Source organism: Alternaria burnsii, assembly GCF_013036055.1.
Source record: "Alternaria burnsii strain CBS107.38 chromosome Unknown 693, whole genome shotgun sequence".
Taxonomy (NCBI): domain Eukaryota; kingdom Fungi; phylum Ascomycota; class Dothideomycetes; order Pleosporales; family Pleosporaceae; genus Alternaria; species Alternaria burnsii.
In genome coordinates this window covers 565,937-579,778 of record NW_024066117.1, presented here as the reverse complement: position 1 = coordinate 579,778, position 13,842 = coordinate 565,937, and the positions used below count along the sequence as shown (strand labels likewise).

At 52.0% G+C, this 13,842-nt stretch overlaps 6 protein-coding genes across 6 annotated transcripts; 3 read left to right on the top strand and 3 right to left on the bottom strand.

The window, feature by feature from the left end:
• Positions 1-378: 378 nt before the first annotated feature.
• On the top strand, positions 379-940 carry GT037_007837 (uncharacterized protein; the record flags this gene model as incomplete). The annotated part of the gene is made up of 3 exons (XM_038932884.1): positions 379-402; positions 474-695; positions 779-940. The coding sequence occupies 3 exons, from the start codon at positions 379-381 to the stop codon at positions 938-940; spliced, it is 408 nt and encodes a 135-aa protein (XP_038784385.1).
• Positions 941-2,690: 1,750 nt separating this feature from the next.
• On the top strand, positions 2,691-6,440 carry GT037_007836 (uncharacterized protein; the record flags this gene model as incomplete). The annotated part of the gene is made up of 7 exons (XM_038932883.1): positions 2,691-2,724; positions 2,777-2,847; positions 2,899-3,113; positions 3,167-3,537; positions 3,612-3,742; positions 4,238-4,591; positions 4,644-6,440. The coding sequence occupies 7 exons, from the start codon at positions 2,691-2,693 to the stop codon at positions 6,438-6,440; spliced, it is 2,973 nt and encodes a 990-aa protein (XP_038784384.1).
• Positions 6,441-6,746: 306 nt separating this feature from the next.
• GT037_007835 (uncharacterized protein) lies at positions 6,747-7,423 on the bottom strand (the record flags this gene model as incomplete). Its single annotated transcript, XM_038932882.1, has 3 exons — positions 6,747-6,937; positions 6,970-7,206; positions 7,258-7,423. The coding sequence occupies 3 exons, from the start codon at positions 7,421-7,423 to the stop codon at positions 6,747-6,749; spliced, it is 594 nt and encodes a 197-aa protein (XP_038784383.1).
• A 506-nt stretch (positions 7,424-7,929) lies between these two features.
• Positions 7,930-9,831, top strand: GT037_007834 (e3 sumo-protein ligase pias1; the record flags this gene model as incomplete). The annotated part of the gene is made up of 4 exons (XM_038932881.1): positions 7,930-8,074; positions 8,145-8,782; positions 8,839-8,944; positions 8,999-9,831. The coding sequence occupies 4 exons, from the start codon at positions 7,930-7,932 to the stop codon at positions 9,829-9,831; spliced, it is 1,722 nt and encodes a 573-aa protein (XP_038784382.1).
• A 581-nt stretch (positions 9,832-10,412) lies between these two features.
• On the bottom strand, positions 10,413-11,549 carry GT037_007833 (uncharacterized protein; the record flags this gene model as incomplete). The annotated part of the gene is made up of 1 exon (XM_038932880.1): positions 10,413-11,549. One exon carries the CDS (start codon positions 11,547-11,549, stop codon positions 10,413-10,415), a length of 1,137 nt encoding a protein of 378 aa, XP_038784381.1.
• Positions 11,550-11,916: 367 nt separating this feature from the next.
• On the bottom strand, positions 11,917-13,651 carry GT037_007832 (isoamyl alcohol oxidase; the record flags this gene model as incomplete). The annotated part of the gene is made up of 2 exons (XM_038932879.1): positions 11,917-13,354; positions 13,404-13,651. The coding sequence occupies 2 exons, from the start codon at positions 13,649-13,651 to the stop codon at positions 11,917-11,919; spliced, it is 1,686 nt and encodes a 561-aa protein (XP_038784380.1).
• Between the last annotated feature and the right edge of the window lie 191 nt (positions 13,652-13,842).

Genomic DNA, 13,842 nt, shown 5'->3' with positions numbered 1-13,842 from the left:
GTGGCTTTATCAAGGCTGGCTGAACGAACGCTTAAGGCTAGTAGCACCCTGCTATACTCTGTGGACACTTTTCTATTGTAACAGTCAAGACAAGTCCAGATATCCTTAGACTCTGTGGCGTACTGCAGAGAAGGCTAACAACACACATCGATGGTACTACAGGTCGGCCTCTAGTCCCAGTTCATGGCAATCGAGATTAGGAAGGTGTCCAGCGTTAAGCTTCTATCCCTCCACGGATTTTAGACGTGTAGTTATGCATAAATACTCCGAGTTGCGCAAAGGTGTCCAGAATCATCAGTCCTCAATCACTCAACTCATACAGCTATTTCTACGCTCGCATCTTACATACAGGCTTTAACAGTCCAATACTTCGGGAAAATGGGTGACAGTGACAGCCCTGTTGTGAGTTAATACCAAGGATCGGCATCTAGCTAATCGCAACAGCAATGAGTCCAGCTAACGTCACTTCCTAGGAGATCGCAAACTACTACTTCTCATGTGAAGGAGGCTACCTGGGCAACGTCAATATCAAGTTCGCAAACAAGAACGGGCCAGACGATGGGCAGAATTGGACAACGCTAGCTTTTCGCTTGACTGGTGCGAGCCACCAGAGCACCGGCATACAAAGTCTTGAGAATATAAGCAACCACGGCGCCCATGGTAACATGATGAATTGGCTGCGGGGAGGAGAACCAGTACGTATAGCGCGCAGCTTTCCAACTTTACCCAAACTCTGTGTTCTGCATCGAATGATGTCCCGACTGACCGTTTGGCGCAGTTCTACTTTGAATATGGTGCTGGCGCCGCTGTGTCCGGATTTTGGTCTTGGGGTTCACCCAAAACCACAGGATGGTACAAGCTGGGTGGTACTAAGTGCTACAGTCTCATGTTCGATGGCACAATAAGAGATATCAGAATCGGAGACGAGAAAGTCCACTAAGGAAGGACTTCTGGTAGCGGATTCAGCCGACATATTCAACGGATGTCTGCTGCTAGATACGGAGTGTGCACTACCGTAGCGCAAATCATAATGGTGAAATACCTGTACCCTTTTTCTTGGCTCTCGAGATCTGTATGAGGACCCTGATCTGAGGTCTCCACACAACCGCTCACCACCGAGATCGGTACCACTGATCGCGCTGAACCAACGCCGGTGGCTCTGTACCTTCCACACGGCTTGTCATGACGCCGGCTGTATATACGAAGAACCATGTCGACGCAACCATTACTAACAAGCACGTGTATGCACAGACAAGGTAGTCGTGTTCTACGCGTAAGTCGCGTCGAAGCATCACGACATGCACGCGTCACGACCGTCTGCTTGCGTAGTATTTCCACTCGGCCCAAATTCTAGCAGCCGTTGCCCAGGGAAGGGCTCGCCTAGGTCTGTGCGCACTTGCGGTACAATGCCCCTTCCCACTTCAACTCGTCCCGATTGGACTACTGGTTTGATCCAAGGCGCGAATGCCAGAAAACTATGCGCAAGAGTCCAACACCACGGTATATCATCTCACGGACCGCTCAGACCTTCATCACTTATAATGCGTTGACGCGCTCGACTAGAGAGGCAAAGTAAGCTCAGTGGGAGTAATCGACCGTCGGACCATAAACCGATTCCGTACCCCACTCCCCTACGCGGATACCAAACACCGCTCAATATATATTATATTATTGTCTTACTCTTCATCAGCGAATCAAAATGGTTCAAAAATCGGGCTTGTGGTTTAGTGGTATAATACTCCCTTAGCATGGGAGTGGTCCAGGGTTCGATTCCCTGCAAGTCCATTTCTTTTTTTGGAGCAACGACGTCGTGGCAAATGGTGCTGATGTCGCTGAGCTTGCCCAGGATCATATTTTTGGCCATGTTAGATGGTCCGCGTGAACCATCCCTCTGGCTGGTTCCAAGGTTGCTATTCGCACAAGATGCTACAGTGACTACGAGACTCCAAACCACGGCCATCCGCGGTGGAGCTTCTTCGGATCTTCGTCTGTAATAGTCTTTTCCATCGTGTTTGGTTGGTTTGGCACCGGGCACCGTTGTTCGTTACAGTGCGCCGTCGCAAGAACATACCAAGATGCCCCGAAGCATGTCTTTGAATAACATGAGAATGGACACGAGAAATTGGTGCTACTAGAGAAGGCATGACATTAAAACCCCTACCACCCTTCCCGAATGAGCCTTTCCTGAACGGAGTCGTCGCCATGAGCACGCTTAACAGGTTGCAGCAAGATATCTTTTTGAACACCCCCCGAAACTGAACTCGATGTCACCTGGAATGCCATCAGCTTTGGATTAGAGATCAAATTGTCGGCAGTGTCGATGTCGACAGTCGAGAGACTTACTAGCTGTAGAATATGAAAAGATCCAGAAACGCTCGATCAAGCTTTGTAGACCACCTTAACGTAGTATCGAGGGCAAAACAGAATCGCTGTCGACAAAATGCATCAACAGCCAAGTATAAGCAGCTACTGATTGCTAATGTAACTCGGTTCATTACAGCGAGTTCGGTGGACAAAATCACGCACCAAGATGCATGTTGCTGGATCGGCCGAAAACTCGGTGGAAGACTAGATATATAAGAAACCCGGGTTGCACTTTGTAAAAGACATCTGAAGCACTGGAAAAAGCATCCAGGATCAAAGAATCTTACGTTACCTCTCTTTCTTCAAACCCAAACTCGTAGTTCAACATGGTCAGGATCGCAATCGTAGGTGGTACTGGGAGTATGTTTCTTGCTACGTTGGACGAAGCGAACCAAAACTTACATCTTCGAAGACCTCGGACAGGAGATTGTGGACGTACTTGTCGCTAGCAAGAAGCACGAAATCTTGATCTTCACCCGCAAGGTTGGTACCCACCAGATGCCCCCCTGCAGACCAGTGCTGACTCTCCTCTAGGATATCTCGATGGAAACCACAGGTTCGTCTGTTAAATGGGCCAAATCTACCTACGAGGATGTGGATGAATTAGTTGGTCAACTGCAAGGCATAGACGTGGTGTTGTCTTTTATCGCCCCGCATGACCAGGAACAAGGCTTCTCCAGCCAGAAAAACATCATCGACGCGGCAGTAAAGGCCGGCGTGAAGCGACTCGCGCCTAGCGAATGGGTTTCGTAAGTCGCTATCACCTTGCTAGCTCTTTTCCCATATACTAACGACCTGTTAGAGCGGGCCTAGAGCACCTGGACTGGTACACCTTCAAGGCGCGCACACGCCAGTACTTGACAGAGCTCAACAGCGGCAAGAAGGTTATTGAGTACTGTCTCTTCCAGCCAGGTCTCTTCGCCAACTACTTTACTCCATACCCGTCAACCAAGCACATCAAGCCACTTGAGACACCCTGGGACTTTGCGAAGCGTAGGGCTATCTTGCGGGAAGGCTCTGATAACGACTATTTCACGCTTACGACCGTGGACGATATAAGCAACGTGGTTGCGCGCGCGGTGGACTACCCTGGCGAATGGCCGCTCGTGGGTGGTATTCGAGGGTCTCGTATTTCCATCAAGGAGCTCATCGCCCTTGGAGAGGAGATACGCGGTTAGTCATCCATCTGCTTTCAACCCACTCAACCCCATCCTTTATTGTTTCATCTACTAATCAAGGAGTTTTAGGCGGGCCCTTCATGATCGACAGGATTCCAGACGAAGACTTGAAGAACGGAACATGGGACGCTTCCTGGCTCCCTAAAATCGAACATCCCTCCATTCCACCAGAGTTTGTTGACGCATTCTCGAAGAAGATGGTGGGCGGTATCTCGTTGGCTATAGGAGCGGGATGTTTCGACGTGGGCGATGAGTGGAATCGTTTATTGCCTGATTTTGAGTTTACGGACGCCAAAGATTTTTTGAGAAAGGCATGGGGTGATAAGAACTGATAACTTGGGTTGATCTAGCGTGTTTCGCAGCTGGCAATGGCGGTAGCGCGACCAGGGTAGTCGTAGCTTGGGAAGATTCTCCTTGGGCAGAATTAGAATGTACTGTCGTTCTTTACTGCCCATGCCAAATTCTGCTAGAAGTATTCGACTTGTAAAGAATCTGATTGCGGGATCACTACAACTATGACCAGAGCTGTCGTGTTATGTTGTCGCACGTACCACGCCGTATCGTTCCAAGGTCAGGTACGTCAACGAAGGTGAGGCGAGGTTTCGTCCGCCGAAGCTCGGGCGGGCGACATCACTACCCAACTCATTACAAACATGCATTCGCCTCCGTCAAGTGCACAACCCCTTCACGTAAAGATGCCGTCACACTTCGACTCACAAAACGATCAAAGAGCTGTAAAGCGAAGAAAAGTGCGCAAAGGAACTCAGAGTTGCTGGGAATGCAAGAAGCGGAAAGTTCGATGCACATGGGCGTTGCTTACCAATTCAACGTGCGATAATTGTCTGCGAAGGAAAACAAAGTGCGTCAGTCAGGAGTTCGCGGATGATTCACCTGCGAGTACCAGAGTGACCGACGGGGGAGTAGAAGATCGGTTAAGCCGAGTCGAGAATCTGCTTGAGCGCCTGGTCAACGGCACGGCCTACGCAGGTCGGGACGCGTTGGGAAGTCGTCTGGATACTGCAATGATGAACGGTCTGAGCAACTCGGTTGTATGTATATCATGTTGAAGATTTGTCTCCAACTACGACTAACGCCTGCAAGGACTATGCAAGAAACGTTGACATTACCCCATCCACTTCCCCAGAAACTACATCGGCACTCACGAGTCCACCGCAAAATCCAGAACAGCCGCATAGCAATATTTACACCGGAATATCTGGAAATCTTGTGGCAGCATGGCCTAATAGTCAAGACCTTGACTACATTTGCAAACTCCCGGTCGGCCTCTCAACACACTTGCACATCAAACTGACCTCATCTTTTGCCAAAGTCATGAGCCAAGTACCGGAAAGTCCTCGGGAAATGTTGCAGTTGCCACCACCGGGATCCCATCCGGTACTAATAGCCCGGAAGCTCCTCTTGTTAAGCAGTCTACTGCAAGGTGCGCTATCAGCAGGCCAAATTCCACAAGATCAGCACGGACATTTCAGTGAAGTCATGTCTCATGCAATGGATGCAGCAGTGAGACTTGTGACTTCCAACGACAAGTTGACCGCCTCTGTCGAAGGTATCGAGTGTATCATGATCGAAGCTATGATCGAGAACTACGCTGGCGACCTCCACAGTGCATGGATGACTACACGCCGGGCATCTGCTGTTGCACAGATGTTGGGTTTGCATCGCGGCAGCTCAAAGCCATCTATTTTCAAAGTCCTGATTCCAGAAACGAGTTCAGGGTTCGATCCAGATCAATTTTGTTGTCGCATTATCGAAATGGACCGCTATCTGTCGTTGACGCTGGGACTGCCGCAATCTTCACTGGAGACTCGCGGCTTTGATGCTGAAGCAATGGCGGCATGTCATCCACTTGATCGCATCGCTCGTCTGCAGTGCATAATCGCGGATCGCATTCTGTCACGTCGAGTGGGGGGACCCGACAAGAAGAAAAGCGAACATGTCCGGCATATTGACGGAATGCTAAAGGAGGCGGCTGCACTCATGCCATCGCAGTGGTGGCTGACTCCGGACTTGGATACCAATGACTTGACAGCACCGAGCCCTCTACCAGAAGTCGCGCGTGCAATGTATCAGTTTTCTCATTTCCATCTAGTCTTACGGTTGCATTTACCGTATGTTCTTCGCTCGTTAGGGAACAGCATGTGCGAGCACAGCAAAGCCACTGCTATTCATTCTGCTCGCGAAATCATGTCTCGATATATCGTCTTCCGTAAGTGGAATACTGGAGTTTACTACTGCCGTGGAGTAGACTACCTCTCTTTCATAGCCCTTATAGTACTGTGTCTGGTGCACATTGATGCGCGTAATCAACCGATGGCCCAGCACGAAGCAGTTCTCAATCACAGCCGTCCGAGTGATTGCGCGATGATGGAACGGACAGTCGACATACTACGAACCATGGAAGACGATGCGATCGCGACGAAACTCTCTCGTATTATGGAATACCTTCTTCAGGTGGAAGCAGCATCAGCCAGTGGAATTGGCTACAACACTTCCACTAGCGAGGCTGACGAGGGGCTAGCAACAGAGTGTCACGGTCGATTTGTGGATGGGGAGAACGGCGTGCTGCAGCTCCAGATACCATATTTTGGTACCGTCACTCTTCAGCGTGGGTTGGCACCGTCTACCGTGACAGCTGCGGGGATTCTATCTACCCAAGCATCTGGGCATGCACAGCCATCACTTACAGAGTGGGACAATCAATGGTCATTGCTCGATTCATCAGAACATATGGGTGAACTGGACGATTGGACACTGCAGAGCATCAATGAAGGCCTTTTTGGGGATTTACTCGGGTTTGGAAGTACAGATCAGGGCCCTGAGCCAGTTTTGGATGAGTCGTTCATTCACCTTCCTTCCAGTCTTGAGATGGGAGAGTAGAGGGGAAGGCGCAAGGGCCAAGGCGTCGTCATCGCAAATAGGCCTAGCGCATCGCGCAAGGAAGGAGCTCTCATATCTGTCGAAGGGTAAAACGCGGCATCTTTGAAAGTGACACGTTAAGATGTGGCTTTCATGGTCAGCTATAGACTTGAAGGATGGTGTATGTGTGTGCGAATGTTCATTCCTAAACTTGTTCAAGTACTGAAATCTTCCAGACAAGGTATCTTTAAGCCCGTGGCTAAATAGCAACATTTTTTAACGCCGGAAAAATGCAATCCAATAACACCAGTATATGCAGATGGTAAATCATGATCTTCGTTTCGCGACACGTCCGCCGATGCGTCCACCGGTAAAGGGCTTCAGCGCGCCCTTGCCTCGCGAGGCGGGGAAAGAGACCTTGTTCTGAGGTCTGCGGCGAAGTTGTTTCCGGGTCTGGCTCTTGTCCTTGTTCTTGCGCGAGTTCTTTGCCGAGGTGGCGGCAGCGTCAACGTCCATATCTAAGAAGTCAAAATTAGCCCTTGATTCTCACTCAGCCAGTGCGGAGGAAGCGGGTCAAAGGCGAATTTGAGATGGCCGTGGTTGGTGAAGCCCAGGATGTCAGAGCACAGGCCCAAGTGGAAACACAGGTTTCTGAGCTGGCAGTCTTGGTCTGCTGAGTCGAGGGCAATGGAGGAAGGGTCGGAGAGGGAGCGCGGTATGGGGACAGTGAGTAGCGACGAACCTTTGGGCAAGTCCTCCTCCTTGGTGGCATCGTCGGCGGCGCTGGCTGGGACAGAGTTAGACGGGGCATATGCTAGGGGTCGGCCAGGCGACTCACTTTGTTCGGTTTCCATGTCCGTCTTTTCGGGTTTGGGCTGCGCAATCGTCTCGAGAAGTTTGGCGTGCAGGCGCTCGGCGCGCGCCTGCTCTACGGGGCCAAATACATTGGCGCGAAGCTTGGTGCGGTTCGCCTTTTTGCTGCTTGCTCGTGCGCCTTTGGCCATTGTGTCTGTGTGTGGAATTGGCCGGGAATATTTGGGGTGAAGGCGTCTGCTGGTCGGTGGGGGAAAAGTTGAGGGAAATTTAGTGGCAAAGCGATGCAATCAAGGCCGGCCCGTGCCCCAGTCGCGTTCTTCGCCTAGTTCCAGGTGACGCTGACTTCGGTATATACCCAGCTTGGAGATGCGCTCGCCGCGAGAGCCGCCGCCTACGTCGACGGCCATATAATCCACAGAGTCGCATTGTGGCCTCCCCGTCTGCCGGCCGCCCCCGCCCTCGTTCCGCCCGCGCCTGTGTTGTGGTGGTGCGCTCTGTGTCGCCGCCTGGTTCTCGGGAAGTTGCGACCAAGGCCCTTCACTGCCTTCACCTCACCCGACGTCGCCTGCCAGAAGAGACTGCCTCAGACGCCCGGCCCCAGATGCCTTCGCGAGAGACTCTGTACCGGTAGCGCCTCACTCGCAACCTCCGACATTGCCAGCCCTCCCGGCCTCGACCGTGACGGCAGCACACCATGGCGTCCAGCCTGCAGCAGATGGCTGCCACCATCACGGAGCGCTCCAAGACCCTCATAAACAACGACCTCAAGAAGATCCTCAAAGAGGAGGGCACCTCGCAGACGGGCAACAAGGCTGCACTGCAAGCCCGCGTCATTGGCCGTACGTCTCTCCGCTCCCTAACCCCGGGGCCTGCTGTCGCCTCGACACGTGCTAACTTCACCCTCGCCAGTCATCGCCAATGCAGTCTCCAGGAGCGATACGGACCTTTTGCGCCGACTGCAGTACCGCGTCCAACACCACGGAGAGGCGCCTCCGCCAGCCACGACTAGTCCCGTCGCCTCTTCGTACTCGCAGCCGCCTGCGCCCGTTGCCAACGGCTACAGCATGGCCAATGGGTACCAAAACAACGCCGCATACCAGCCCTACCAGCAGCCCCAGCAGCCACCCATGCCACCCCGACCAACCTACTTCTTCAAGGACAGCCCTTTCTTCGAAATCCGCGAGCTCGTGCTGAGCAATATGTCTTTGGACGCCTCGCCAACTCATCGTGCCACCATATCGCGGAATCTTACCCTCAACGAGAATCAGTCGGCACGCCTAAGAGCCGATTCGTCCCTGCGATTGCTGCTCTTTTCTGCGCTCGAACAGCCCCTGGCTCCCTACTCACGTCTCGATATCGCGTTCCCATCTCAAATCGAGGTCAAGGTCAATGACGAAGAGGTCAAGGCGAACTACAAGGGGCTAAAGAATAAGCCAGGCTCGACGCGTCCTGCAGACATTACTGATTTTGTACGCATGAAGATCGCCAACCAGCGTAACAGCATCCTCATCACCTACGCCCTGACTCAGAAGGCAAGTCGGTCCGAGGTTTCTTATTCCGTCAGCGCCCTGAAACATGACCTCAAGCTGACTTTGAATTCCAGAAATACAACCTGTTTGTCTACTTGGTCAGAAAGTTTTCTGTCGAGGAACTCACAAAACGTATCAAGCAGCGCAATGTCATCACTCGTCAGTCGGTGCTGAACGAAAGTATGTCTTCGCACCAAGCATCTAGGCCACGCGGCATTACTAACCGTATCGCAGTGATGAAAAAGGCCAATGATCCGGACATTGAAGTCGGATCAAGTGTCATGTCGCTAAAGGACCCCATCTCTACCTTGCGCATCGTCACCCCATGCAGGTCAACGGTGTGCACGCATAACCAATGCTTTGATGCCGACTCATTCCTGCAGCTCCAAGAGCAAGCTCCTACATGGACATGCCCAATATGCAGCAAGACGATTTCGTATGAAGCCTTGGCCGTCGATCAGTACGTCGAGGAGATTCTGAGCAAGGCTCGGAATACGGACCAAGTCACCATCCAGCCAAGTGGAGAATGGTCTATCGAAAAGGATGTGAAGCCCAAACAAAATGGGCACCATGACGATAGTGATGACGACCTCATCGAGATACCAGACTACCGTGTACAGGCCATCAAAACCGAAGCCGCGCCAACACCCACTTCGCTCAGTACCCCTCCACTGCCTTCTCGGGAGACTTCTACTGCCCCACGGTCTGCACAGAAGAGAAAGTCTGAGGTGGTGGATCTGACTTTAAGCGATGACGACGAGCCAGTAAGACCAACGAAAAAGGTAGCGTACACTACCCCCAATAGCCTTCCTGATCCGCACCGTCGGTATCATTTACCTCCCCTTGGTCACTCCGCTGCCCATAGTCGTCCACTGCCACCAGTCTACCACAGTGGGTCCCATAGTGGGTCTCTCAGCATGCGCTCTGATTACTCCCGGCCTCCATCCACACCTCCACCACGGCATGGGTATCAATCCTATCGACCAGCACAGCCCGCTTCGCGGCCCAGCTATCCCGGACAGGGTACTTCCTCCTACCCTACCTACCTCGGCTCTTCTTCCCCCTAAACTACCTGTTGCGCGTTCTTTTGTATCTTTCATTTTTGTACGACTAAGGTTCTCCGGCTAACACTACCTCGGGTTTGTAGGACCGGATGAGGTAGCATAGCACCCACCTAGGCAGCCCACTTCGCCACGGACCGTTGCGCCGTGGGCAAGCCATGTAGGCTGATCAAGTGAAGTTCCCTACATGATCGTCCCATCTCTTTCCTAAGTTGTCAAGAGAATTTAGCGCGAGGCGTTTGGGAGAGGCTACATTTCATGATCTATCTGCTTATGGCGTACAACACTGATTGCGGGCATTGAGGATACCACCGCATGGGAGATTTGCATGCATTTTGAAAGCTCATACGAACGACTTTCTGCGATGATGAGAAGAGTGCAAAAGCTGCGCGAGGCTAAGGAAGGGAATGTAGAGGTGCTATTTCATGTAAAATCGTGTAGCAATGACGTCTTTTGACCTCCGTCATATTGAATAATTTCAAGTCGACCTAGACTGATGTTTCACGGTGACAGAACTACCTAGTCCTTGGACAACTGTGAGTAGAAGTGCTTCATTGTTGGATACATTTTCACTTTGTTCTAAACTTCTATGATCTACTTGCAAGCTTGCGTGGTTGACCCTTTAGCTTCGACGCTGTTGCAGGCTCTGATGTGCCGCCATCAGATTTTGGTGCTTCACCTTCAGGTTTTGACACGCCGTCCCCAGATTGTGACCCTATCTCCTGTTCACGCTGGGCTAGAGCCTTTTCTCTTTCATCCAGCTCGGCCTGTCGCCGATCAAGCTCACTTTCCCGTTGATCAAGCTTCTTCTCTCGTTCGTCCAGTTCCTCACCATCTTGCGTATCGGGTCTCCCGGTAGCATTCGATGGCTCTGTCTTTGCTGATTGTGCTTCGCCATCGTCCTGCTTTGCATTCAACTTCCGTGGCTTCTTGCGAGCCGGTGTGTCACTTTTTTGCGTCGAATCGCTCTTTGATGGCTCAGTAGGCTGGCTTTCGCTGGGCTTTGAGTCTGAATCTCCACCGGCAGCCTGAGCGCCAGCCTTTGCTGCATCCGACACCTCTTTCTGGTCCGGCATCATGCCCTTCGCACTTTCCATCCAGCCTTCGTCAATCTTGCCACCACCTCCTTCACTCTTGAACTTTTCAAGCTCTTCAGTGCCAGGCATTTCTTCCTCATTAGCTTGTCCCACCATCTTCTCTAGCGTCCTCTTCTGTTCTTCGCTTGCTGCCCATTGTGGGATCCAGCTTGTGAGCTTCTTCATCCCCTTTCCGGCTACTTTGCCCATATTCACCCATGGACCATGGATTGCCCCTGTAACTCCGCCCAATCCAGCTCCTATTCCACCGAGAAGGGTCGAAGAGATGCCGCCCACTAAAGTGCCTGTTATAGCACCCAACGTAGCTCCAGGTGCGACACCAAGGCCCGTACCCGCTGCCATACCTTGGAAAGCACCCGAACGAAGATATTTCGCCGTCTTTCCGAATGACTCGGCCTCGATATGCGCATTTGTGGCCTCTTCTGTCAGTCTTTGTCGTTCGTCTGGATCACTGGCGGCGGCCGCTGCATCTTTCAATTCTTTTGCTTTCTTTTGTGCTGCAAGGGCAGCGTTCGCGGCTTTTCCAGATTCTTGCCGCACTTCCTCTTCTGGAACGGCAGGCTTCTTGGACTTTGAGTCGTCTTGAGACTTCTTGTCTCCATCTTTGTTTAACTTTTTTGGAGGCATGATTGTGATTGTCGTTTTCGCAGTTTCAGCTGCCGCTGTACGTATCGTGCAAGCAACCCCTACCGGTAATGTACGTCATCGTCGCTAGCCCCACTAGAGAAGCCTGAATTGCACGCGTTCAAGACGCGTCACGACCGCCCCAAATTTCATCCTCCATGCACGCGTGCTTCCCACTTTATAGGCACAGTTAGTATCACTACAGCTGTTGACACGTCTCAGTTGATTGCGATTCATAGCAGATTGCTTTTGAAGAAGTTACTCGACACGTCGGGACGACCACCTCATCGTAATGAAGAAGTCGCAGATATGATGGCGGTATTGAATAATGTGCGAAGTTCAATACTGACACTGAATAGGACACTATCTACTAAGCGCGACACATCCGACCGTCCGTCTGAACAGTCCACGCCTCGCTACCGACACCAACCGTGGCGTAGAACAGACCAGAGGGATCCCATTTCTTCTTGATATTCAACAGCTTGCCGTAGTTCTCTCCCCAGAACGTATCAGCGAAGTTTGGTTGACGAAAGTCGGCCTCGTTCACATATGACCCACTACCCGGTGTCGCAGCCTCAACAAGAGGAACGATTTCATTTGTCATCTTCTCCTGGACTGCAAACGCTTCCGACCACGGAGCTGTGAAGTTCCACGGAAGTGTCAATGTCGCATGCACAATTGCTTTGCGCCAGGCTGGGTGGACTGAAGTCGTCTGCTGCGAGCCAAAAGACTTCACATCTGTTCCTACTCCGATCCAGGTCACTCCCTTTTCCACGACAGCCTTCCAGGTCTCGGTGATGTTGCTGACGACGCTCCGAGGAATCAATCGGGTACCGTACTGGGCAATACCTACTTGGATGTTGCCGAGTGGAAGAGGGCCAAAATACTTGTCGTAGTGCTCGTAGTACGTGTCGAACTCACTGTACTCAGCAGTATAGTTGACACCTTTGGAGTCCAGCCTAGCAACGAAAGGCGCGAGCATTGCCTTGACCTCGACCTCCGTCTTGTTGTAGGCGTTAAGCGGGGAGATCATGAAGAACGATGACGTGAAGTAATGGACCACCATTGCTCCGGCATCTACCATTGCCGGTAACTCTTCGTGGAATGCTTGGATAGCATCATAAAACACATCCTGGGCATTGTCCGTTGTGAAAAACGATAGCGAGGCACCACCAAAAACAGCCTCCTTGTGTGCCTTGACAGTCATCCCAACTACAACACCATACGTGCTGCCGCCGCCGCCGTTGAGAGCCCAGTACAGATCTGAATTCTCCTTGGGGTTCGCGTTAACAAGCTTTCCGTTGGCAGTCACGACTTCCCAGTTCAAAACATTGTCAGCAGCAAGACCAAAGCTGGTACTGATGGCCGAGTGCCCACCACCCTGGGTGTAACCGCCAGCAACACCGACTGTAGGGCACTCGCCTCCAACCACAACTAAGCCCTTGTCTCGGGAAGCAGCCATAAGCTCGAATCCTTGAACACCGGCACCAATCTTGAACGCTGGGCCGTTATATCCTGAGCCCTTGTATGCTGGCACGTGGGTAATGTCCTTCAGATGATGTGTCCATACCGCTAGTGAGCCCGCGCCGGTGGAGCGACCCAGATAGTCATGGCCCGTGTTGCGGATCACAAGGCGGATATTCTGAGATGCAGCGAATGCAATTGCTTTTTGGACGTCTGTAGGTCCAGAAGCATCAACGGCATAACGGACGTAGTTGCCAAGCTCACACGGGCGGTCTTGAGGCTGAAAGGGATCGCAGCTCTGGTTGGCGAAGAAAGGTGCCATCACAGATGAGGACGATTCATAACTAGCTGCCTGTAAGTACGACACTTTGGACACATACGACCGGTACCTACTGGATTTTTTCGTACTGCCACTGACTCTTCAGGCTTTCGCAAGTCGCGTTATCAAAAGTCGAACCGTGACAGGGTGCGCCAAGTGGTACGGTAGCCACCAAACGCCCTCCTACTGTCTTGTTCAAACTGTTCCAGTCCGATTGCGAAGGCCATGACTTGTCTCCGGGGAATGCTTTGCATCGATTCGAGGTTGGATTGGTGGCAGAAACGACGCTAAGAAGCGTAAGAATGAAGACGAAGGAACGCATGACAAGGGCCCTGGGAGAGGAGAGTTTCGGCGACCTGAGGGATATCAATCTGCAAGACATACGGGTTAATATAAAGAGAAATTCAGGCGCCTTGCATGCACCGCGCCTCATGGTGGCGACAAGGCTAGAGTAGCTGTGGGACTACAAATCTAGTCTCCGGTGAGATGGGCCGTCCCGGTACCGTGCACCAT